The sequence below is a fragment of the Pelecanus crispus genome, chromosome 9, assembly GCF_030463565.1.
Source record: "Pelecanus crispus isolate bPelCri1 chromosome 9, bPelCri1.pri, whole genome shotgun sequence".
Lineage (NCBI taxonomy): Eukaryota > Metazoa > Chordata > Aves > Pelecaniformes > Pelecanidae > Pelecanus > Pelecanus crispus.
In genome coordinates this window covers 18,638,874-18,665,551 of record NC_134651.1, presented here as the reverse complement: position 1 = coordinate 18,665,551, position 26,678 = coordinate 18,638,874, and the positions used below count along the sequence as shown (strand labels likewise).

At 35.0% G+C, this 26,678-nt stretch overlaps 1 protein-coding gene across 2 annotated transcripts in view; it reads left to right on the top strand.

Moving 5' to 3' along the window:
- Positions 1-22,683, top strand: part of RASA2 (RAS p21 protein activator 2) — a 51,550-nt gene extending 28,867 nt beyond the window's left edge. For both annotated transcript variants that reach the window (XM_075716166.1, XM_075716165.1), the window contains 19 exons: positions 1,375-1,458; positions 3,332-3,404; positions 4,679-4,755; positions 6,141-6,239; positions 8,405-8,561; positions 9,785-9,933; positions 11,263-11,377; positions 11,831-11,905; positions 12,638-12,761; positions 14,179-14,285; positions 15,952-16,038; positions 16,120-16,197; positions 16,651-16,724; positions 17,973-18,079; positions 18,366-18,448; positions 19,349-19,557; positions 20,775-20,878; positions 21,481-21,670; positions 22,518-22,683. In XM_075716166.1, the coding sequence (XP_075572281.1) occupies positions 1,375-1,458; positions 3,332-3,404; positions 4,679-4,755; positions 6,141-6,239; positions 8,405-8,561; positions 9,785-9,933; positions 11,263-11,377; positions 11,831-11,905; positions 12,638-12,761; positions 14,179-14,285; positions 15,952-16,038; positions 16,120-16,197; positions 16,651-16,724; positions 17,973-18,079; positions 18,366-18,448; positions 19,349-19,557; positions 20,775-20,878; positions 21,481-21,670; positions 22,518-22,548 (2,023 nt within the window). In that variant the 3' untranslated portion in view covers positions 22,549-22,683. The remainder of the gene's footprint in view (positions 1-1,374; positions 1,459-3,331; positions 3,405-4,678; positions 4,756-6,140; positions 6,240-8,404; positions 8,562-9,784; positions 9,934-11,262; positions 11,378-11,830; positions 11,906-12,637; positions 12,762-14,178; positions 14,286-15,951; positions 16,039-16,119; positions 16,198-16,650; positions 16,725-17,972; positions 18,080-18,365; positions 18,449-19,348; positions 19,558-20,774; positions 20,879-21,480; positions 21,671-22,517) is intronic.
- The last annotated feature ends 3,995 nt before the right edge of the window (positions 22,684-26,678 follow it).

The window sequence follows — 26,678 nt, the reverse complement described above, 5'->3', positions numbered from 1 at the left end:
AACAACAGTGTGTAGCTACTGTTGCTGCTATGTAACTTTAACTTGATCTGTACAACTTGCTATTCCACATTACAGTATTAGAACATTTACTTGATTATTTATATGAACTTAGAGCAGAAAAGTATTTTCTCCTTAAGTTACATAGGTTTTGGATTTTATTCAAACTGGCTAATTATGGCAACCAAAACTTACTTGCATTAATTTAGTTAAATTTCTGCAGTACATTATTTAAAAACAGATGATTTCAAAAAGAGAGAGCAGGAATATAACATTCAGATCTCATTTATGTCTGTCTTGTTTATGAAATTCTGTAATCTGCTGAACGTTTCTGGACTTAATAAATACTGTAGTGTGCATGGCTACATTAGAGCATCATTTTGCTAGGAAGTCTGGTTTCTGCTGCAAATTTACAAACTGTTTTGCTTTATTTTTGTTGTTCCAGCTGGTTTTAGTCAATACTCATATGTAGGCAGCATCTGAAGGTCAGTCAGCTTGCTGACCCAGCTCTGTTTCTAGTCGTGTTGCTGCTGTGGTGATTCAGAAAGATTGCAAGGCTTCAGAAGAGGTCCAGCAAATGTGTCTCTGTGCCCATGAGCATTACTTTCTAACCTTCCCATCCCTCTTGCATCAGGACTGGTGAACAGTGTGCCTATGTACCTGGTAAACACCAGCTTACAACTTACTGTATGATTTATGGAAGAAAACAGTATTTTTAAAAGGGTCATTTAATCCTGATCATGCACTATTGTGAAAAGGGTTTGCAAATAAACTTTAAACACTATTTCAAAGGTAGACTGATTTTTTCTGTGGCTGAATAGTATAGATGGAACCTAGACGTGCTAGGACTATATACTAATAGTTTTGGATGCTCAATTTTAAATAACATTTCAGGATATGACTTTGCATTTCTCAGCTTAGTCAACTCGGAATGTAGTTTAGCCAAAACAAAATATTTAAATCCATTTGAATGCCTTCCAAATGTAGTTGCTGCCATGTGGATGAGGCCAAATAGCTTTTTGTGGGCCTTGAGAAATCAAATTTAAAAGTTAATGAAGTCTGCAGTTTACCCTAACATAGCAGTTCATTTTACTTAGGATTTTGCCATGCATGTGTGATACTGGAATGTCTTTTATTGAAGCAATTCCAAGAATTCTGTTCTCACAGAGCCCCCCTCTAAGTTTGACTGTACACTTGAGTGTTACCTTGTATTACCATCCAGAAATCTGTAGTTACAATCTACTTCATGTACATACGTTATGTTGGATCAACAGACTTTAAAAAATCTTTTAGAAAAGAACGGACTGTTTGGGTTTTATTTTTTTTAAGTCAAAGACATTGCTTCACTGTGATCTGTTGACTGTCTTTTCCTTGTAGCATAAAGGAGTGCCATGGGTTGCCTCTTATAAATGGACAGAATTGTGATCCTTATGCAACAGTCTCTCTTGTGGGGCCTTCCAGGTAACATTTTAGTATGAAATTAATGAATTTAAAATGCTGCGATCTTAAACTGGAAAAGAAAGTCATAGGTTTTAAGCAAAATCTTTAAAATATAGAAATATCTCTAAAATGCTTTCTGCGTACATCACATCTTCCATTGTTACTGTACCGTCCCCTTCCCTACCATACTCTCAAGGTTGTGAAGGTGCTTGGTCTGTCTGAATGGCCTGCACTAGTGAAGAACCGCTTGTCACTCAGTTTGTTCATTCTTCTCAGGTTTTGTACTGGACTCTTGATATCTGCACTGTACTTCCTATTAATTTTTTTTGTCAAATCCTTGTAAGGGATGATACAGTCAATTGCTCACCCACCTTCCTCTGTTCCCTGATTTTCTTAATGCGTGAGTTTCTTGGCAGCAAATTTTTAGCAACTGGGAGGAAGCAAGAGAGTAGAGAGACCTTTCTAATGCCAGCACCTTCAGGATGCTAGTAAAAGTCCCCCCAGTTTCAATGCTTCCTTTTTTTTTGGATCAGTAATCCTGAATAACAGTTGGGGTTTTTCATTTAAGAAAAATCCCATATCACACACATTCGCTATCTGCAAGTCCCTGCTCAGTAACATCTAAAGTTAGCTAGGTTTCAGTTGTTTCTTTTTTGCAACATCAAGCTGAAGTCCATCTACTTTCTCTGGTACTGAAGAATTGCCACTGTGAGCATAGTACCAGAACATCTTCTAACAACCTTGCATGTTTTAAAGACTTTGGAATGATTGTCCCCAAGTAAGCTCTGAGTGAATGGGGCACTTTTTCCTCCTTTGTAATACATGATCACATTTTTTTAGGTTGGTTGGGGGTTTTTTGGTGGGTGGTTTTTTTTGTTTTGGTTTGGGTGGTTGTTTTTTCTTTTTTTTAAGAGGACTAGGGAGATTCGACCATCATACCTAGGAAGCATGGTCTTAATTGTCAAAGAAGGTAAACTGACATATATTTCCTATTTGAGCCCTGAGATACAGATGGAACTGGGTGAATGTTGGTTCCACACAGTATTTACCCTGTTGATATGGGAATATATGTGCAAATCTGACAGAACTTCCTGGTTAAGATTTTCCAATCTCATGCATGTGTGACTCATGTACCATGACTGGAATATTTATATGGCCAGCTCCTGAAAACAGTTAGTTGATGTCTAGGACAATTCTTCTCCCTTGTCTGTTTTTCCCCCACATTTTATATTTCTTTTAGAAATCATTTTTATACTATCATAGCCCTTTACTAACTAAATAAGACTGTATTCCTTTATAAAACATATAAAATTTTAAAAAAAAAAATCTATGTAAGACACAAGGAAGTGGGGAGCAATTGTTTTGTTTGACCCTATGATATTTAGCATCTAGCATTAGCAGTGATTCCTGCCAAAGGAGACATTCAGTGGCTTGGTGTAAGCCTCTGTCTGTGAAGAAGTAGTGGGTATTTCCCCAACAAAAGAGGGTGGGAGAAACAGAAATGGGCAGCTGAACAAGACGAGGAAAGTTGTGCTTGTAACCTGCAAGCAGTGGGAAGGAAATTGTCTGCAGACTTAAGTTTGAAGTGCTTTAGAAATTGTTGATACATTTTACTTTATATGTGTAAGTTATACTTGTTTGTGAAATGAAATAGAAACTTTGGGCTGGACAGATGCATGATTAACTAGCTACAGCACTTGAAATGTCAACTTTCCAAACCATATTGTGAAGATGAACTCATTTTATGTTAAGATTTTCTTCAATGATCAAAGTGATCTCTAAAATGACAAAAAAATGTTTTAACTTAAATGCATGGGTCCTTCTTGACAATAGAATGTCTTTAAAATTGTGTGTTTAAGTTGTCTATGGTAAAAATTTTACCACATTGGAACAGGAATGACCAAAAGAAGACCAAAGTAAAGAAGAAAACAAGCAATCCGCAGTTTAACGAAACATTTTATTTTGAGGTAACTTTTTTGTGTGATATTGTGCCTGTTTATCTACCTTATGCAACCCTTCAAATATTTTTAAGAAAGCTGCATAGCAGCATCTAACGCAGAAAGCTCTCTTCAAGCAAATTGAAGAGTTTTTACTAGCCTGTCAAATGTAAGTGAATGACAAATTTCTGGGGGCTGCCAGACAATAGTATTCCCCTTCAATTGCTGTGTGAAAAATTACTTCCTCACAAGCACATACGTGAAGGTAGTTCATTATCTTGCATCACTTTATGTAGCATCTGTTGCCATCAGGAGTTCTGAGAGAACTTTACCGTGTCCTGTGGAATTTAATTTAAATATTTTCAAGACCATTGAGCTAAAAAAAACCCCAGCTTATTTCTTTAATAAAACAATGTAGCAATTATACCCAATAAAGGCTAATTTTATTAATTTATTTTTAAAAGTGAACTTTTTTGTTACTTAAGATTTTATTTCAATTCTACATCAGTTACCCTACAATAACCAAATTATGAATTTGAATTTTCATCTGATTTGTCTCTGTAATAAAAACTACATTTGCATGTAAGCATACTATACTGTTCAGCTGAGAGTTGGAAGTAGTACAGCTATTATATGTACCTCAAATATGTTATAATTTACAGTGTTTATATAGATGGTCCTGCTGTGGGACTTCAGTGAGAAATTGTTCCATATTTACGTATAGGGTATCAATGTATGGCATGTGTTTCAGTTGACCTGCTCAAGATACTGAGTGTAATTTCTTAGGAAGTAAGATATTAGGATAAAAGTGTGATCCAAACCACTCCAATAACTTTGTGACTTAGATTTATCAGAGTTAAACTGAGAATGCAATCAGTCAAGAAATGAGGAAAATTAAAATAAGAGGTTACAATTGTGGTATAACTAAGGCAAGAAGAGTGGACTTCTTATTAGTTGTTTCCTTAAACATCTCAGAGCTAACTTTAATGCTTTCTTGAGGCTCATGCTGAAACCAAAGAAATTCTTGTCAGGTTCATGTCATACTTCCTTGTTTTTTCTAATAGTTCTATACTATAATTCCCGTAGATATCAGCTACCCCTCATCAGGCTCCACCATGAACCCTTCTTGACCCATTTTTCACCTGCTTTCTGTCAAAAGGCAGTTTGTCTGGTGAACTGAACTTTTTCCTTTTTAAGAGGAACAATAACTATTTACCAGTGTTAAAGAGGCAGGGTTTTCTTTGGTTCTTGACATCCATAATACAACAGTAAAAAGTGTGTTAATAGGAGGAATTTATTTGCAGGTAACCAGGTCCAGCAGTTACACCAAAAAGTCTCAGTTTCAGGTGGAAGAAGAAGATATTGAGAAGCTAGAAGTCAGGTAAGTTATGTAGATTAGAAAGTGATTTATTTTGTCATTAGTAAATCATAATATTTTATCATCAAGACAATAAAGAAAGATTTTATTTTAGTGTAACTCCAGAGAATTAGTGATCAGACTTGTAGAAAAGATCCTGCTAACATATAAAACCACTCAGATTTTTTAGTGTGTTTCTTACTGAAGATGAGGGGGTTTGTTTTTAAGTAAATGGTAGTATAGTGTATCTAGGAGCCTGAACTTGTTTCCTGTGCCTGTGAGTAAAGAAGTGTGAGGACCTCCTATCAATATATATTAGTCTGGGCAGAATATTGATAATAGAACTTGTACCAAAGGATAACAGCATACCTGATGCTAGTCTATGGTTTCAAATGTAGTTGACTGTTTTAATAAAAACAGAGGGAAAAGCCTCTTTTATGAGATTCTTACGGTCTCACATTGCTTCTTAGAGGAACATTCATGTTGTATTCTTTGCATTGGCAAGGAAAAGATGCTTCCAAGTATATTCCCCTTTTCTGCTCCTTTACCCTTACAGCAGCAGGTCTGTCTGTGTTTGTGCTAAGTAGTTAGAACAGTTGAGAGCCCCTGTACTCAGTTTTCTTTATTGTGCTCATGCACATGCATGCACCAAATCTGCTGAATGACAGAAAGGCTTCAAGGCTAGCATATGTTTCCTAATAGGCATCAGAAGAAGAATTTAGTAGTTTTAATAGCCATTATATAATTAACTTGGTACATGTATTTTTAACTGTCAGCTTCATGAATCTCTTAATTAGAATTCTGTATTTCATTATAGATGCAAATATATTTAGAAAAATAGTCATGCCCCAACAAATCTAGTATTAATTTTTTTTGTTCTTCTTAACAACTGCTGTCTGTCAGAAATGTCAGAGAGGTAAGAAGTAATAGAAAAAACCCAAGGTGCATGTCCAGAGTCTGTGATTCCTTTTGAGGTTGTAAGCATACGAGCTGCTGTTTGGAAAACAAGCGCATGTGTTGGTGTGGCATTGCAGTGTGCCAAATTTTAGCAATTAGATAGGGCTGTGTAAATATATTGGTTAAAAAGTTCACTTGAATTACCTGAGAAGAAATGTGCACAGTTTTGGGAGTGGAGACTGCTCAGAATATTTATATGTTGCCATTATCACTTTTATTTACTGATGCAAGGTCTGCGAGTCTAACTGTCACTGTTTGTTTCTTTACCTGTTCTTTATGGGTTAATAAGCCACTCGTTTGATTCTTCTTGATTTAATTAGAATGGAGTGAGATTTCTAACATTTCCTGCCTGCATGCATGTGGATTAGTGCTGTAAGGCAGTTACTGTTAACTTGAAGATTTTTGTTTCTCTCTGGGAGAGAAAAAAAATTAAGCAATGTTCTTATTTTCAGGGTTGACCTATGGAATAATGGAAATTTGGTACAAGACATCTTTCTAGGAGAAATTAAAGTTCCTGTGAAGGTGTTAAGAAATGATTCCTTTCAAGCATGGTGAGAAATGGTGGCTCAGAAGTGAATTTGCTTCTATCTTGCAGATCTTCCCTTGCAAAGGATATGTTTTATTCTAACTATCCATTAAAATATGTCTTCCTGTTCTAGTCTAGGTAAAACATCTTTCTAGAGAGTTTCCCTGCTCAGGAAATTAACCTTGCCAGAGGGTACATTTAGCTCTTCTCTTCCCCCAATCTGCTCACTCCCACAGAATAGTTCATGTGTTTGAGGGGAAAGTGCGGAGAGTGAAAAGGGAAGACTGAGCGTAACTATCTTGCAGTCAACTTGCTGTATTTTAGTGATCGGTGTATGCTTTTCAGCCTAACCAGCAAACCTGGAACTTCTCAGAATTGCATCACTTGTAATTAAATTCCTAACTCAGGCTTCCAGAATGACTGATGAAGAATTTATTTAAAAATAATCAGTAAGTATGGTGCCCCTGCCCTTGGGGAGGTTCAGAAAGCATCTTCTGGAACCAAACCAATGTAATTTCAGGGGAGCAGGCACAGAAGTTTAAAAGCTGGAAGTGTAAGGTATGAAGGGAATTCAGGAAAGACAGACCTCTGCTTATAACATGGCAGCAGCCTTTCTTCTGAAGTTCTTGCAAGCAGGAGCCAATCTCTAGCCTCTTTACTGTCCCAAATGCTTAGTGGCACAAGTGATGAGTACAATGGATTCGAATGCCTCAAAGTGTGTAGAATATTCTGCTTTTAATGCACCTTTCAGTACAGAGAAAAGAGTGGAGGAAGCCCTCGCATATCCACGTAGAAAACACATAGGAAGGAAGTGGGTAAATAGGAACAGGTCTTGGCCAGGAGCCATTATGGCTCTGCTCCACATACCTACCTCAGGCTCCAAGTGTCTTGGATGTGTCAGAGTTGAACTCTGATTTTTAGTCTTAGTGTTTGAATGTGATCCTAAACATAATCAATGTCTGTGCCAGTATTTTCAATTTTTTAGACAGTGTATTGCAGACACAGGCTTGTTCTGCCAGTGCTCTGAACTGATCAAAAGCTGCATGACCATATTAACATAATGACATGTCCCCGTTAACAGCTTGATAAGAGAAAGGTTATATTAGCATGGACTCATTACCAGTGTATTGTGTTCATATAGCTTTTTGAATTGGCCTCACTTATGTTCAGTTCACTTGAACCGTCGATAGAGAAGTTTGTGTCTGCTAATATACTTTGTAGGCACACCTTGTATTGAACATCCTCATACCCAATTATGATCTGCTTATCAAAAACAGTTCTGTGATTAGAAATAACTGATTTTTTTTATACTATTACTGATTTACATAAAATGTTTTTGAATACAGCTGAAGTACAGCAGCTAAAACAATGTCACTAGTACTAAATATTGGGAAAATAAGCCTGAGTCATGCTGTCAAGTAGAGGTTTTCCTTGTAAATCGGTTTTACTTTACATTAGCATGCCTTCATGGGCAATGCATCTGATTATTAAAAAAAAATCTGATCTCCTCATTGTAGAAGTACAAATATAAATTATTATAAAAGAATATTTGAAGATATGATTTCAGTTTGTCAGGCTGAATGTTGAAACTATACTGTGACAGTACTTAAAAGCTGTGAAAAGTTTTGTAGGGCTGCACCTCCTGTTGGAATACAGTTGAACTACAGCAAAAGCCACTGAAGATTTGCTCAGTATTTTTGTATTGAGAGTAGGAAAAAAGCAAAAAGATTTTTCCTTTAATCTTACTTGTTTCACAGGAATGCAGCCTGTTAATATTATATATTTTTACTGGTTTCAGACTAGACCATTTAAATTCTTGACACTAGCTGTTCCATCTGCAATGTCCAACACCCTAAATATAACCTAGATGTAAAATGAGCAGGTCCAACATAATTTCTAAATATTCCTGCTATCCCAGTTGAGCTACAAGAAGTATATCCTATTTAACTGTTTGGAAAGATATGAGAGAATAAACACGTTTCATTATGTGCTAAAGGTGCATCAAATGCTGCTTTTTTTTTTTTTTTTAATTGTGTCTCAAGGGTTTTTTTAATGTGAATTTTATTGCCAGTTTTCAGACTTAGTTTATGTATACTGAAATAATTAAATGTGATACTTTGCTTTATTGTAGAATTAGTCAAATTAATGAAATATGAATCTAATATTTTAGAATTGCACTGTTGCTTTCAGGTACTTACTTCAGCCAAGAGAAAATGGAAACAAGTCGTCTAAAACTGATGATTTGGGATCACTTAGATTAAATATCTGTTATACTGAAGACTGTGTACTTCCATCTGAATACTACACTTCTCTAAGAAACTTGCTGCTAAAGTCATCAGATGTTCAGGTAATTTTGTTGAAAACTTCTTTTAAGATGAAAATTTAAAATTAAAATTAAATTTTAAAATGAATTTTTAAATGAAAACTTAAAATTAATTAGGCAGTCCTGTATGGGACAAGGTGAATTATGCATATCTAGAGAACTTTTTTGTTCCTTTGCATGAATAACTTCTGTCACAACCAGATGAGCGGCTTGTAGAGCATTTACTTCTGCTCCAAACTACCAAGAGTTTCTTCTTATTTCAGAAGAACCAGCAGAGACAGTGAAATAACCTGTGCTGTTTGACTAGAAGAAATAAAAAACTTCCTTCCATTTGGTTGCTCTTTTCAACATTGTCTTTTCCCACTGGCTGCTATTGGCCCCCTGGATTTAGCGGTTTTCCGGGGCATTATTGGTGCTGAAGGGGCAGATAATCACCTTTATGAAAAATGGTCTGCTTCAGAATTGATTGCTAATTCCACTTCTTCTGAATTGCTTCTGTCTTCCCCAGTATGTTAATCAGCATGACTGGATTTCTCATGTGGAAAGAGGGAAGTGTGGTAGATGGTTAGCATGGCATTGAGACAGGAATCAAATTACAGTAACCAGGCTTTATATTCCTAGGTCTTTTATAGCCTTTCTTCACTTCAGTGCTGGTGAAGTACTGGCAGAGGAGAAGAAAGGTAAAGAGGAGGCAGATTGTGACTAAAATTTTTGCTAGCCCATATTCAAATACTACTTCACTGGAATTTAGGAAGAGCTGAGTATGTAGCTGGCAGCAGTCAGCAGCTGTCTTTTTTACTTAAATGCAATAACTTGATCAGCTTTTGTATTGAAATTCCCAACTGTAGAATGGTGACAGGCACTTTAGAAGTGTGAGAACTGTATTTTAATGATTATAGTTTTAAAAGTCCTGTAAAGATATATGACATTATAGTAAAGCAGTTGCTAACTGCCTCTTAACTTGGATTTGTGACAAAGCTGTACTCTAACACTTCAGGGAGAATGAGAAGGGTGAGTAGATGCTGAATTTCATTCTTAAATGTCAAATATAGAGTAGGTAATACCAATTTTCAATTTAAGTATTTCTGTAGAGTGGAAACTTGTAATTGCTATGTTATACAGCAAGTGCTGAAAGTTTCTTTTAAGAAGCTATGTCTATAGTCTTGTTAGATTTGATCTGTACTTTGCCAAACGCATGAAGAACATTTAACTACTTCACTCATGACTTCATATTTGCTTTCTCACAGCCAATTTCTGCATCTGCTGCCTACATACTGAGTGAAGTTTGTCGAGACAAGTATGATGCTGTTCTGCCTCTTGTACGATTATTGCTACACCACCATAAGCTAGTCCCATTTGTTGCTGCAGTGGCAGAACTAGATCTGAAGGACACCCAGTATGTATTTCACATTTAGCAATGTCATGCCTTTTGAAATTATTCTTAGAGTTTCAAAGGGCTTCATGATACAACATTGATAAGGAAGCATGTCGAATTTCTTTCTCTCATTATGTAAAACTGACTAAATACGTTCATCTTTTAATGCTAGTTTATGAATATTCATTAAAATCACATTGAAGCTGGGAGTCAAAATTAACGATTGTGTGCTATGTGGTAAAATTTTCTTGGAGCTAGTATACAGCTAAACATAGCAAGTTAGCAGTCTAGAGTTGTGTCTAAGAGCACATAGTTTTTATTTTAAAATGTCATCAGTTGGCCACTCTTCAGATTTTACTGGTCATTAGATTGGTACTTAACATTTTTAAAATTGCTGAGAACCTTATCCTGTTTCCTTTAGTATGCGGCTTAAATGAGGGGTACTCTTTTTCTGCCTTGTAAGTAAGTACGTGTCCTCCTGCATGCCTTGACAGTAGCAAGCACAGGAGTTTTTCCAAGTAGCAGTGTATGGCCTGTGAATTTGCAGCTCTGTGGTTAGGAGAGAAATGCAATAGACCTGAGTAGTGGCCACTGAGGTGCCGAGTCATGTCCTGTGGAGATGTGGAAGGGATTTTGTCACCACAGGATGGTTCAATTCAAAGCTGACTTATTCCAGATTTAAGTAAGGTGAGACAATTTAACTGTGTAGAAAGAGGTGACTCATGGAAAATAATTTCCTAAACTGCATTTTAGTACACACATTCCTTTCTGTTATAATTGAACTGTAACAAAGAAAGATTAAACTAAATCTCTCGGATTAGAAAGATTTACTTTGCACAGCTGGCTCTCAATTTTCTTCAACAGCTGTAATGAATAAAAAGCATAACCCTAGATTAAATATGTTTTGGTTAAAGTGTCTGAGTTTATCAGCGTAGTGTAGCAGTATGCTATTTTTGTAGCTGTAAGACTTTTTTCACCAGGACTGCTGGAGGAAGAATTGTGTATCAGTGAGGTACAAGTCTTCATTATTTTGGAGTTTTCTCCAATTGTTCTTTCTCACATTCAGCCCTGGATTATAACTTCCTTTGTCTAAAATTTCTTAGGCTTTTCCTTATGGTTTTATTTATGTTCCTGGTTTTGGTAATAGCTGTAATAATATTCTTGTTTATTTTCTTTCTGTTCCTGGGTGTCATTGCAAGCTGCATATCTAGGTTCTGGAATTCCTGACTTAAATATATGAAAAAGTGTTTTCAAAATATTAATTATTTAATAGCAAGATAAAGTATTAATTGGATTTTTGTAACTGAGCTTCTTATTTTTTTCCTGTTCAAATAAATACTTTTCTTACAGAGAAGCAAACACAGTCTTCAGAGGCAACTCATTAGCAACTCGCTGTGTAGATGAAATGATGAAGATAGTGGGGAAGCACTACCTAAAGGTTACTTTGAAACCTGTTATTGATGAGGTAGGTTATCCTACTGAAACTGTTTTCAGGACACTTAGCCCCCTGGGGTATCCTGTCTCTGATAAGCATTCTCCTTGCAGCTCCCTGTGTGGTAGTAATCTCTCAGTTGGGGGAATTTTAGAGGAAAGTCAAACTGAGCAGTAATTGGTTAAGTTTAGTGGGAAGAGCTGCTTTCTGGTTTTTATGTTCCAGATGCTTGAAAATAAAGTCAATGACAGTTGCTCCAGCCTCTAACACATTGCAGAGTTTACCCACATCATGCTTTATGTAATTGATCCATGTAAAAAGACCTACACAAAAGTGAGGGTGATTATTGCATGCTGTTATGGATCGTTAGAACCTATTTAGAGTTTTACCCCTAAATCTAGGACAGAATCTGGTTTTAAATAGGTGCATTTCCATGCTTTCGCTCTGAAAAATCAAACTCCTATTGTTTTGTTTTGTTTGTTTCAGATATGTGAGTCTCCTAAACCCTGTGAAATAGATCCCATCAAATTAAGAGAAGGGGATAATGTAGAAATTAATATGGTGAGTTTCCTAATGTTTTTCCTAATTTAAACTTTCTCAAAATCTGATAGAAAACCATTTTAAAAAGCAGCTATCTGCAATGGAAAATGAGTAACTTATGGTAGCAGTATAGTTCTCTGACAGTAAACAAAGGGAAAGTTGTATTTTCTTATCCCTGTTTATGAAAACAGCAAAGGAGAAGTCCAATGGAAAATGGAATGGTGAGGAGAAACTAAACAGAGGATTACAGTCTTCCTCACTGATTTATTGGGTGTTGTGGTTCCTGATGTTCTGTAGTCGGCATCTAGATGATGAAGTAGCGAATTAGGACTGCTTTAACACTTTTCATTGAAGTTTTGCTTGCTGCTTGCCTGTTACCAGAGGATGACATCTAAAACAATAGTAGCTGCAACAAACTAAATTAACATTCAGTAGGTATCCATGGGAAGTGCTCCTTCTTCATAACACAGTGTTACCAAATTACAAAAACAGGTTTTGATAGATAGTTGTATGTTGTTGGACACTGCTTATGTACTTTAATGTAAGTGAATATCATTAAACTATCTTTTTACTCTAGTAATCCCATATAAATATTATGAGGCTTTTAAAATATGTGCTGTACTAAAACACATACTTGAATAGTCAGGCAGTGTTTGGAAAAAAGAAATTGTAGTGCTATGTTTGTGTTTAGGAAAAAAACATAGAAATGCAATGGTTAATGGTCTGAAAAAATACCTGTTTTCATCATTGCAGGAAAATCTACGCTATTATGTAGACAAAGTATTCCGTGAAATTGTGCGGTCAAGTATAAGTTGTCCTACCCTAATGTGTGATGTATTTTATTCTTTGAGGCATCTGGCTGCCAAAAGATTTCCAAGTAAGTGTTCTCTAAAAACTTTTGAAAATGGTGTTCAGAGTAAAATACTTAACTTCTGCAGTTACCTTATGGGGGTTGTTAAAATTCTTGCCTTGTCCAAAGCTGTGCCTTGAACTTCTTACTTTGACAATCAGGCATTTGTTTTTCTGTCAGTCTGTAAGTTATAGTAAAGCCTTGTGGTCAATCAACAAGAATTTTGTATTTTCTGGTACAGAAATGTAGCAGGTCAGAAACACTGAAGACGGCAGCAAATAAGAAGCCACCAACAAAAATACGAGATACTAAAAGAAAAGCACAAGTAATACAGGAAGTGATTTAGTTGAAAGATAGGTAAAATTTGGAAGAGCTGATCTGTTTATTGCTTCTAAAGAAGCGAGATGTAAACTCAAAAATAAATTCCGTATTTACATCTTAACTATATGAACTGCAACTATGTTAACTATGACTAGCACATTCGTAACTTAAGTGTCCAGCTTTACTACTTACGGGTAGTTTTGGGGAAGGGGGATAATGTAAAATATTTAATGTGTTTGTAATGTGACCAGTATTAGAACAGTTTTATTCTTTCAGAGTGGTTTTAATATAGGAATAATGTGGTGGGTCTGAAATACTCTCATACTTCAGTCAATTAAAATCAATTAAAATTTGAAATGTATGTCATATAATAAGCTACAAAGGAGGAATGTACATCTCACAATCTGGAGCCTTTCTCTGATTCATGTTTGTCACTGGAACTGATGCCACAAATTCCTCTGGCTAAGACAATCCTTTCAGAATAGCTAACGTCCCAGACAGGTCAGATTGAAGTGGTCATTAGAGTAAGGATGTGATCCCACTATATTGCCGAGTATAAAGGTGTACATATGCCCAAAACATTAAATGAGAAAATCCTCATTTACGGCATCAAAATTATATAACACCATGGTTTTATGATACAACTCAGAATTGGAGTTGAAGTTGTTCATATGTGTTGAGTGCATTTGTTGTGCAGCACTAATGTATTTGAGCTGATCGGTGATTAGCTTCACAGGTGAGTAAACCTGATTAACCCTAGTGTTTAAAGACAAGGCAACTGCTACAGTATTTTCTCTCTTGGTTCAATGTGCATACAGCCGTACCTAATCAATGCTGTGTGTGTAAATGCTTGCAATAATCTCATCGTTCCTAGTAGTGGAGCTGATGAGCCAGTTTTATGAGAACAGAACTTCTTTTCAGAGAAATAAACCCTCCATTATAAGTACAACACTTCTTACCATGATCACCTTTCTCATTTCATGCACTTCATTGATTTTTCTATTCTGTTTTAAAATATAAATGTCTCCTGTGATGTTATCTTCTTAAGGATTTTTATGTTGACTGTCTTCATTATTTCCTATTAAGTTTAGTGCATGTTACATTTCATGGTTTTTCTCTGCAGATGACCCTCATGTACAGTATTCTGCAGTGAGCAGCTTTGTGTTTCTTCGTTTCTTTGCTGTAGCCGTAGTCTCACCTCATACTTTTCATTTACGACCTCACCATCCAGTAAGTTTCGTGAAGCTTTGTTCTGTTTTATTCATAACCATCAGATCAGTTTATCTGGGAAGGCGTAAGTTACTTTCAGTGGGTCTGTAACTGGGAAATTAGATTACTAAATGTCTCTAGGTTGAGTTTTCAATTTTATACCTCACCAGAGGAACTAAGACATTTACAGTTCTTTAAGCATCAAATTTCTCGGTCTTTGAGGTGTTCTGAAATGATGTAGAAGAGCTATTGATATTAAAGACGCTGTGCCTTTTTTGGGAATGTGCTGCTTTGTTAGAATAGCAACATGACTGAGAGTTCTTTAAGGCATGTGCCTAAACTGCATTGGTTCATTCTACCGCGGAAGTTAAATATCCAGATGTCACTTTTACTTTTAAAAAAACATTTCCATTTGTGTGTCAAAGAAAGATTGTGGAGTTATCCAATAGTTGCTCTGCGTATTTATTCTGGACTCCACTAGTTGCAGTGGGATGCCAAATTTTCCATTTTCAGTTTTCAAATTGTCAAGTAGATAAGCATTTAAAAAAAGAGAAAAGAAAAAAGTACTGTATTATTTTCACATAAAATACAGAGTATGTATGAAATCTTCTGCTCCAGAGGTTATCTTTATTAGCTTAAGTGTGTTGTGCTTTCAAAAGAAAAAAATCTTACTCAAATTCATTCCTTTGACATTATCCAGTTCTTTGAGTAAAAAGATGACAGGATTTTGTCACTTGAGTGTTAAACACTTTAAAGGGAATAGCAAGGCCCCTTTCTGTGGCTGTGTTTAGAATCCTGTACTAAAATGCAAGCAGTGAAGTAGCAAACAAATGAGGCAAAAACCTTAAAGACAAAGTTTTAAGTTCACTTTGTACTATGAAAATTTCTACCATAGTTCATTACGTTTAGTGTTAAGTTTTGAATAGAGAATCATAGAATGCTTTGGGTTGGAAGGGACGTTTAGAGATCATCTAGCCCAACCCCCCTGCAGTGAGCAGGGACAGCTTTAACTGGATCAGGGTGCTCAGAGCCCCGTCCAGCCTGACCTGGAATGTGTCTAGGGATGGGGCCTCCACTACCTCTCTGGGCAACCTGTTCCAGTGCTTCACCACCCTCACTGTAAAAAATTTCCTCTTTATATCCAGTCTAAATCTACCCTCCTTTGCTTCAAACCCATTACTCCTTGTCCTGTCGCAACAGGCCTTGCTAAAAAGACTCTCCCCATCCTTCCTGTAGGCCCCCTTTAAGTACTGGAAGGCCGCAATAAGGTCTCCTCGCAGCCTTCTCTTCTCCAGGCTGAACAACCCCAACTCTCTCAGCCTGGCCTTGTAGGAGAGGAAGCATTAGGTGTGTAGTAACAATTACAGGATTTGAGGGGTTTGAGATGTTTTATAGGTAAAAATATTTTTCCAGGTACTAATACTAAATTCTAGTGGTAGTGAGTATAATATTAAACACTGTGCAGTAGCTATAAAATATATGTATATTCACAAAGCACAAGTGCTAATGGAGGACAATGCTGCGTACGCATTTCTTCTTTTTGGGTGAAGAAGAGAAGGAATGAAGATGTGTCAGATTTACTACATTGTGTAATATAATAATTTTTGTGACATTTTCATTTTAAAATGAAAGTTTTACCTGGAATTGTGAAAAAATGTGACTTCTGAATTTTGTTTCTCTGTTTTAGGATGCACAGACTTCTAGAACATTAACTCTTATATCAAAAGCCATCCAGACTTTGGGGAGTTGGGGAAGTTTGACCAAAAGCAAACTTGTAAGGCTACTAAAATTCTTTCTCATTTCATAGACAACATTCTCTGAAAGTTTATTTATGTCAGTATACCTTTTCTTTTAGTCAAGTTTCAAGGAGACCTTTATGTGTGAGTTCTTCAAAACATTTCAAGAAGAAAAGTTTACTGAATCTGTTAAAAAGGTACCTTTCAACTAGATTTTTTTTTTAATGGTTGATGTATCTGATAGGTCTTAATTATTAGAAGGTTGTGTTATTGGTCAGTTTTCTACTAAAGAGAAAAAGAAAAATTGTGGTCCATTTCAGACATTTTAAAAAAACCAAGCATCGACACAATTGAATACACAAGAATTATACATAGTGGACTAAGCTAATCTGGTTTAAAAAAAAAAAAAAGTAGTATAAATTTTTTGAAACAGACTTCATTAGATCTGCTATTTAGGAGAATTAAAGAAATCTTTTGTGGCTTATGGGCATCGCTTGTTACATTGTTCCAAGTCCCCGCGATATATTTTCATCTGTTGCATAAAGTAATTGTTCTGTTCTGGGAGAAACTGTACATGTATATTTCTAAAATAGCTTTTGGTTGTTCTGTGTTTCTGAATAGTATATAGTACCTGTGTATTTTTCCTTAAGTTCCTAGATGATGTTTCCTCTACTGAAAGTAAAGAGCCCAGTGGTCTGAGTGAGCCAGTGCATCTAAAAGAAGGGTAAATACATCTCGAATATATTTCGTGCAAACCAGAATTGACTTTACTGTTTTTTCGTTAAAGCCAACATCAGATTAATGCTCATTAAAATGCTTGACGTACTGTAGAAATTACGGTATTTGTAATTTGTGATAATTCTTTGTTAGTTTGCACCATTAGTTTAAACCAACAGCTGTAAACTTTAATAACTCACCTGTTAAATACTTTGGAAAAAATAATTAAAAGCAGCTTAAAACTTATTCAAGCATGTCTGCATGTCTGTTACAATTCAGTGTGTGCTCTGTGATGGTTTATTCAGGATTGTGAAAGTATATTTTGCAAGAACTATTAATTTAATTTAGAATACTTTGCATGCTGTTTAAGCCCAGCCAGCTAAATGTTCTGCCTTTAAAGTAGGGGAAAAATTATCCTGTAACTGGAATACGTAACAGTAAATGATAGAATGCTTTTATAAAAATTGAGGTGAAAATCACTCTTTCTAAGAAATGAACTGTTTTGATGATCAAGAATAGCTGATGAATCAATTCAAACAACATTTATGGAGAAAAAATACTTGTATTTACCTGAGAAGCAGATTCATAGCAAGTAAAGATTCTTCTGTGAAACAAGCATCCAAATTTCAAACAAGGAAGAAATGTACCTCTTATCAAAATACTAAATAGAAATGAAGGAGACAATTGTAGTGGATCAACACTTAGTTATAGCAATTCGGAAGCTAATGTGTATTATAAACTGATGGCTGTTGCTCAAAAAAAATAGTTGCAAGTAAGTACACTTAAAGTGTACTGAATACAGTTTGTGTTTACCCTTGCTATTGAGTCGTGTTCAGCGTCATTTAATTTATATTCAGTTTCTGATCCAGGTAAGGCCAAGTACATTGACATATAGAAAGTGGCAGGAAGGAGAGAATCTTGTAGTTGGATACTGCTCACTCCCTTATGGGAAAATTTGGAGTTCTGGATCTGAACAAGTACATACCCACTCCAAATTTACTGCTACAAACAAGAGTCTGGACTGCCTATTTTTCAAACTCCTTTCCTGTTTATGGAACCCTGTATATGATCACCATATTGGGAGGTAATCTTGAGGATCTGTTTTGAACAACTAGTAGATTTTCTTTTTTTAATCTATAATGAAGCAGATTTTTATGTTGCTTCATGATGAACAATAACGTGTCATGTCAATAAATGGTTTTGAAAGATCTCCAGGAGACTAATGGTTGCATTTCATTTGATTCTGTCTTTACAGAGAAATGTACAAAAGAGCTCAGGGAAGGACTCGGATTGGTAAAAAGAATTTCAAGAAGCGGTGGTTCTGTCTGACAAGTAGAGAATTCACCTACCACAAACAGCAAGGTAAATTATGTTTCTTTTACAATTATTTTTATTTTCTCAGTATTTTCTAAGTACTTGCATCTGATTTGTGGCTTTTAAAATGCGTATTTTTTCTTTTCCTAAGTACATATGATATGTTTTTGTTACCTTTGCCCTGATCACCAAATGCTTCTGTCTATGATTCATGTACGGTTTCTCTATAATAAAAATGCACATTTTGAGAACTTAACCTACAGTATCAGTGCACTGAGGTGACAAAACATTTTTTTAAAAATCGCTTCACTCATCATTTTACAATTTTTTACAGATAAAGAACCAATTTTCACTATTCCAATCAAAAACATTCTTGCAGTGGAGAAGCTTGATGAGAGTTCCTTCAATAAGAAAAATGTGAGTCAAAAGACAGTTAGTTATATGTACTTCTTAGTGTGTTCTTTAAATAAAGATTATAATTAGCTTACAGAGTTACTGAAACCCTATTACTAAATGTTTCAGAAAAAAAAATAATTTTGGATCAGGATTAAAAAGCTGTGTGCAGTATTTCCAAGTACTCTGAACATGGAACTTAACCTGGAGATTTGGATCTCTGCGCCAACTTTTCTGACTGATTTTATGACTTCTGCCCCCCTTTCCAAATTTCTGGAATGAAGGTTAAAACTACTGTGACCTTATTATAAAGCACTTTTATGTAAGGTATTAGTAGTATGTATTATATTATGTTCTATTAGAAATAATATTACCAAACTTGTATTTATTCCTTTTGAGGAGGACTTCCTACAGTACCTTTATCAGCTGAGACAGTTGTCTGTGCTCACAGCCTCATTCTGGACCTGTAACACATCAGTATTTCTGTTATTACTTCAATCAAAAATTCTGAAGCAGTGATAAAAGTACAGCTGTTACTTAGGCTGAGGATGGGTAAAGGAGAGACTTCTGGGAATCTTCTGTTACTCTCAGGATATGAAGCATGAACTCTGAGGTTACATTTAAAGATATGTGAATGAAGAGGACAGAAAATGCATCATGTTCTAGTTCTTTAAGAACTCTTATTTGGATGAGGAGATGGTGTAGGTGGAACACAGGGAGCTGTTCTGGGTTTTTTCCTACTAATAGGGCTGTGTAGTAACATGAAAGAGGTGAAAAGTCGTCTTTTCTCCCTTGTCTCACTTTCTGTCTTAATTTGGCTTTGTCGAACTGCCTGAGCTTTGAAATCTATTTTGACATATTCAAAGTTGCTTAATAACTGGATTTTTTTTTACTGAGCAGAATAATATTGCATTCCTTCTACAGATGTTTCAAGTACTACATGGAGAAAAGCCACTCTATATCCAAGCAAATAACTGTGTAGAAGCTAGTGAGTGGATAGAAGCTCTTTGCCGGGTAACGAGATGCAACCAGAAGAGGCTTAGTTTTTACCATCCTTCTGCTTTTCTGAATGGGAACTGGCTTTGCTGCAAGGCTACAATAGAGAACACAGTGGGCTGTGCTCCTTGCACTGCGTAAGTTGCTTCTCAAATGAAAAAACATATGCTTTGTAGGACCAATAATGTATGATTCACTATACAACTTGAAAATCTGAAGTCAAGGCCTTCCCTGTCTACTTTAGCTAGTTACACTACTAAAAACGTGCCTTACTAAGAAGGCCTGAAGTACTGGATTTTACTAAGTCTATTACTTCGTCAGCCACCGTATGAAATGCAGGTAACCAGTTCAGCATGTAAATCAGAAATATTGAATGGTTGAACTCTTTCCACGCAGAATAATAGATTTAGTAGCTCAAGTTTATTCAGATGCCAAGCTGAATGCAGAAATACGGCATGCCTAGGTCCTCTATATGAAATAATTTAAAGACCTTGCTGCAGAGGGCTCAGCATGGAAGTTTATCTCTTTCTGTAATGACATTGTCATGTTTTATAGACTCACATTTTTATTTTAACCTCACATATTTTAAGACAGTGTACTAAGAAAATCAGGTAAATAATCTTGGATGTAGATTCTGACAAATCATTTAATTTTTGTAGGTATGTCAGGAAAATGAATAACATAATGCATTAATGCCTTTAAGCTGCTGATTTCTGAAAATGAACAAAAGCTCTGGTCTTTTTAAAAAATAAATTTATCCTTAACTGGATAGGTTGCATAAATTACAGACTAAAGATACTGAATGTTAGAAGACTGACTGAGAAGTCCTGTAAGATAACTTTCTGAAAACATATGTAATACTTTTTCCATGTAACTCAGTTCACTTCTGTATTAGGTTTCTCAACAGTTCAAAAGATTTCCATTACTAAATAACTTTGCGTTGGTTTTGTCTTTTTGCTCTTTTAACTGTTCTGGTTTAGGAATGTATCTTGTCCTGTTCTAGTTACTTTTCAAGTATAGTAGATTTTAAAATAAGTGTTTGCTTGTCATTTAATAACAAATAACCTTACTTTAATATTTTAAAAATATTTTTCTCTTGACATAATGAATAATAAATTATATTGGAAAAAATCATTTTTAGTATGGCTGTATTCATTGCCATCAAAACTGTATATGCCTGTTTCTATAGAACACTTTGCGATGAATGCTACATTTTGTGTAGCAATTGTGAAGCTGTGAGTGATAAACATATTAAAAGGCTAAGTATATTGAAACTGAATTCAGTTTTTGCTTGCTTTCAGACCTTTCAAGGATGACTTATATTGACTACCCGTCTCTTTTTTTCACCTTTTAGAGATGTCCCTGCTGATACTCAAATTGAGATTGATGGAGACAGAGAGACAGAAAGAATTTACTCACTTTTCACTATCAACATGTCTAAACTACAGAAGTTAGAAGGTACTCAAATAGTAATTCAGAAGAATTATACTGATATTATTCAGCTCTAATTCTTTAGGCCTGTAACATCAGTTTGATGTCTTAACAATTTACCTGAAAATAATAGAGAGTAGAGACACAGATTATGTTTTTGTTGTCTTAGTGCTCTGGTATCAGATGTTCTTCAGCCATTTCTTTGTAGTAGACGTCGGACGTGCACATTGTTCTAATTGAATTTGCATATATGAAATAGCTTTAATAGTGTAAACACAGAGACTGCAACTGTAGCCAGTTGCTCTTCTGTCTTTGCTCTCCTTTTCCTGACTATGGAGTGAATTCTATTGAAGACGGTTGAGTTCCGAGAAAGCATTGGTCTTCTGTTAATGTGAACAGGAGACAGCTGGATGCTCAAGATGCTGTACACAACCAGCAGAGAATAAGCCTGTACAGAACTGTAAATGCATCTAGTTGATACTGTCTCCTGCTTTTGTTTTAAACCATTTTATGTTATAAGCTAGAGTGACTTTACATTTCAGAATTTCAGAATCACTATTTACGTAAGAGTTGGATCTGTTTGTTAATTATCAAAATTCTAACTGGGATAATTGTGGTAACTTTTGTAGAGGCTTGCGGAAGTATAGCAGTCTATCAAGGTCCACGGAAAGAACCAGATGATTATTCTAACTTCACAATTGAAGATTCTGTAGCAACTTTTCATACACTTAAACAGATAATAGATATAGTAGAAAAGCTGAATGAATCGCATGAAAAATACCGAAAGAAGAGATCATCTAGTGCTAAATACGGTAGTGAGTAAGTATCTTACGTAACTTTGACATACATAAGTGTGTATTTGAAAAAAATAAATGACAGAACAAGGCCAGGCTTGTTGAGGTAGAGATAATTAAGCTAAAGGTAGATTTAGACAACGCAAAGACATGGAGAAGATAAGGTACATCATTTGTAGTAATGCAGCTTTTTCCCAGTTGTTAGAAGATACGGGAAGCTCCTCTGGTGTGGGATTCATCTGTGTTCCTGTTGAGATTCCCATAAGCGGGTGCAATGCCTCTGTCGTTTACTTGCAACTTAACATCTGAAGTGCACGCAAAGTTTATCCCTAACTGTCTGCCTGCCTTCTCATTTTTTTTAAAATTCAAATTTCAGTTAAGAAATAATTAAAATATTGTTATATAAAACTGTAAACATTGCACTGCAGAAACATACCTTTCGTGCAGTGTATTTACTATTTGTTATTTGCTTGCCATACTCAGTGATAAATACTATTTCTGGTGAAGTTAAAAAATCTGTTCTTTGGAGTACATTGTTGTTCCAGAGCAGATTATTTAAATTCTGTTCAATCCTGGATGATATCTATGGAACACCACTAGCAAGTTTTCTGATTTTTTCTTTGTATCAATAAGGCTTGTTTCACCAGAAAAAAAGAATGCTCAAACCCCAATTTGGTTTGCTTAGTTTAGTATTTGACCCAAGTTGTTTAGAAAAATTATGTGAGGTTTTCCGCAAATCATGACATTTCAGAAGTAGTGGTAGAAATTATGAAAAAAATAGGTTTGCTTAATAAATTAAAATTGTATGATGGGAACTAGAAAGCAAATGTTAACCTTAAAAATATTTACATATAGTATTTTATTTTTTCCAGAGAAAATCCAATTGTTGGAAAAGTTTCCTAACCAAAACAAACTGTGGCACACTTGGATGAAAAAAGAAACTGGAAATGTTCTTAAGTGTTTTGGTTTTTTGTTTTGGTTTTGTTTTTTTAAATTCCTTATATGCATTTTTACAAAGTATTTAAGAATGAACGTAAATGCTAGTTGTGTTGACAATCTATTTAATATTTAATAGAAAAATATCTACTTGGAAATTTGGTCTTAGGGTTTATTCTCATTTTGCTGAAGAACTTGAAGTTCCAGGTTCTTGAAGTAACAGGTGTGAATAAATCTAAATGTTGTTTTGCCATTGTTGTCTTATTGGAAAGAACTTTCTAAACAAATAAGCTTTTTGATGGAAGAAAATCCACACAGCATTTGTTGGTTGGATTACATCTCTCAATACATACACTGCAAACTTGCATGAGTTTACCATGAGTGCCTGCCCTGCTGATACGGATCTTGAAATAGAAATCCCAAGATACTATGACACGGAAAAGATCTGAAGCTTCACACTCAATTCATTTGACTTTTTTCCTTGTATTAGGTGTTGTCAGGACTTGCTTTATCTACAGCTGAAGTCTTACAAAATCATGCAGTATGCTGCAAATAATCTGGACAGCAGATACCAGTGTTAGTTATGTTTTTAAGTACTAAAGAAGAAATCAGGGAACTTATGTTGTACCTCTTGTTTACATATGGGATGAGTAATGTATGGAGTGACATTAGACCACTATCTATTTTCTTCAGGCTTTTTTAAGGTACATATTTTTCTTAATCTAAAAAGAAATGCAGGGTAGCAACATTCTTTTTGAATAAGTTTGCCTACAGATAGAAAAAATTAAATGTGAACAGATTGTGGTTAAGTACTGATCAATTTACATCATCCCATGTATGATTTTTTTTTTTTTTTATAAAAAGTAATAACTAGGTCCAGCTCACCTTTTGACTACAAATCTAATAAATAATCTCTACGATAATCACTCAAAGCACTTTAAATATCTGGACTATCCCAGATTATTTTTAGATACTTTGTAGTATCTGCTTGTTATGATCAGTTGAATGATCAACATTCTTTTGTCTTTAAGCAATGCTTCAGTGAATATTTTTGTATCTTTAGTTATGTGGATTTGTATTTGCCACTTAACACAATTTTAAACTGGCATTCTTGACTTCAGTAAGATTAATTTTTGCTCGTTTCATCTGAGAAGTTAGGTTTATGCTGAAAGAACATATATGTACATAACCAGGAAGAAGCAAAGATATTACTGTGGCAACTTTGCTTCATCAGTATTAAATACAATGGTACTCCTTGGAATATTATTTTTAATACTAACTATATGTGGTACTTTCATTCTTGGAGCATTTGCTGTGGGGTGTTTTGTTGGGTGTTTTGTGGTTTTTGGGGTTTTTTACAATCATGATTTGGCCAAATGAATTAGGAATGTAACTTACAAATAGAATAGAAATCCACAATGCTTGAAACCGTGAACTGTTTAAATTACTATACATTTATTATACTGTTGTAGGGAGGCTTTCTGTAATAGAAGCAAGTTGGCAAGACAGTATTGAAATCTCTTTTGGAATGAATGTAACTTGTTAGAATAACTATTTGGTTTAATGCCAGACAAACTATTTTAGAATATCCAGGATTCAGTACTAGTGTCTGCAAGTCACAATCATTTAATCAACTCAGCTGGTTTTGCCTTTTCCTTTTTTTACACATTTGATGTATCCTAAGGGACTTCTATTTGCTAACAGTTGAAATTGGGGGGCGGGAGGAAATATAGTAATGCCAAGAAATGTGTTTTGCCAAGGTCAAGTGGGTCTCATTAATTGCCATTGATAAAAAGCTGCCATTAAACAAAGTTGAATGCGGTTGAGTGTCAAAGTTAGGTTTTGCTGTATATGGATTAACCCTGTGGCAAAGTGTCTGTTCCTTGGAGACATTTTCTGTTTGTTTTCAAAGTCAAATTTATGAAAAACTAAATTGTATACTCTTGCAATTTTTTTTTTTTTTAATATGCACTTTTTTTGCTTTGGTACTGGAATATCTAGCAAAAAAACAAAGGCCATTGAATATTTGTGACCATTAAGATTTGATTTCTCATTTTACAATGTTTTAAAATGCAGTAGATGTTCTAGAATGTAATTAGGTACAAGTAGGATGATTAATAATAAAAGTTGCCTTCGTTTTGATTAGTCTAGAAAGTTGATGTTATTCAGTAATTAGTTCTGTTAGGATTGTAAATTATCATTAGTTTTAATTTGTGTTATGATGATGTATTGTTGAATGTATTTTTATTTAAATTTTATTTTCTTATCAAGACATTAAAATGTTTTGTAACATTGCTTGAGAATAACTCACAAATAAATTACAACAAACTCGAGATACGCTGTGTGTTTATTATGAGGCCTGGCTTTTAAAAATACTAGCATTTATCTGAAGACTGAATTAATAGGGGTTTACATACAGAGGTTGGGTATAAAGAGATAAATCTAGTTGACAGGAAAAAAATGCAAAATTAAGTTGAGGGTTCTTGCATGGTCATCTACGGCATTGTCACATTCTAACTAAGAATGATGGTTGGAGAGAAAAGTGATAATTAATCATTTAGCTTAATAGTGTGCATAGAAGCCTTAGTAATTTGACAGTTTTTAAAATGTTTGCAATGTCTAGTCTGATGTGTTGAAGGGTATCTAGTACTATGTTATTAGTGTTATATAACTCTTTTTTTTTTTTTTCTTCCTTACTGATTTGTCTTTCATTACCTGTCCTGTGTACCAGTATCAGCTATATAATTTCAGACCTATCTTAAATATATTGCGTATGGAAAAAATAGTCTTAACAATCTTCTTTCTTTATGTAATCTGGGCACTTTTTTTGCCACCTGCTCTCCCCTCCTATGCTTACGGGCATTTTTTTGTAAGGTAATTTTTTACAAGCCTGTTTCAGTGTCTTGAGATGTTTTGTTTCCTTGTACAGAGAGCTGAACTTTGTCTTTTATTGCTCGTATGGAAGCTCCTATTAGGAGTTACAGTGCAAACCTTCCTGCCGTTTCGGAATTAATTTTGATTAATTCTGAGGTAAGCTGTATTAAGGCCCAGTCTGAGTGGTCGCTACATTCATTTGCAGAAATCAGAAAGGAGAGGAAGTTAAAGATTGAATTGGAAGTACAGGAGGAATTTTTTTTCTGTGGACATTAAGTTGTTTTTTTTTTTTTTTTACAAGGATTCTGTGGTGGTTATAGCAGAGCGATCTACTCTTTTCACTGCTAATATGCTACCTTCTCTAACCATTCCATTAAGCTGAGTTTTCTCTAAACCATGACATGAAAAGGGCATTCCCATTTAAGATCTGTAGCTTCTATGCTGATCATAAGTTCAAGTTCTGGGCTAGGCTAGCAATCACAGGTGCGTAAGGCCTCTAGCTATAAAGTTTTTCCTAGGACTCTGGATTCCCTGAGAATCAGTGCGCTAGTTTCCCACACACTTCTATACGTCTTTGTCGCCCATCATATATGCAGATGACTTCCGTGAGAAATGCACACTTAGACCCTATATATAGGTGAGCATATATATTTATCTTCATATAGTCTACCTATAGACTATATATGTAGTAAACAATAATACATGGAAAATTAAGTGTTTACAAGACATCAACTTCTGCTCACTTGTATGTATTTTAAAGTACAAAGTTTGCAACATTTACTCACATGTGATAAGGACTGATTCAGTATTGTTTTTAAAAGAGCATGCCTATGGCATGAAAATTAGCCAATAAGCAACAGCTCCCAGTAACAAATAAGAGCAGCTTCCAGGAGAATGGAGAAATGCATACAATTTACTTAAGGTTCTTACAAATAGTTACATAAATCATATAAAACTTAGTTAAATATGCTTATGCAGATTAAATAAACCAGAAATCTTTTAATGGCAGTAAGGCAACTGTATCAGTGTTGTGTTCTTCTGTGATAACACTGCTGCGGAATACTTTGTCTATTCCTGAGGTTCAGCAATATAGGCAGCTGTTTAAAAAAAAAAAGAATTCAAAGTTTGAGAGTAGAGCTTAAGAACTGGGAATATAGACTGTAATTTAGCTAAATTACTTAGTTTAAAAATGTAAGTTTTTAAAAGTCACTTTTTGTTCCTAA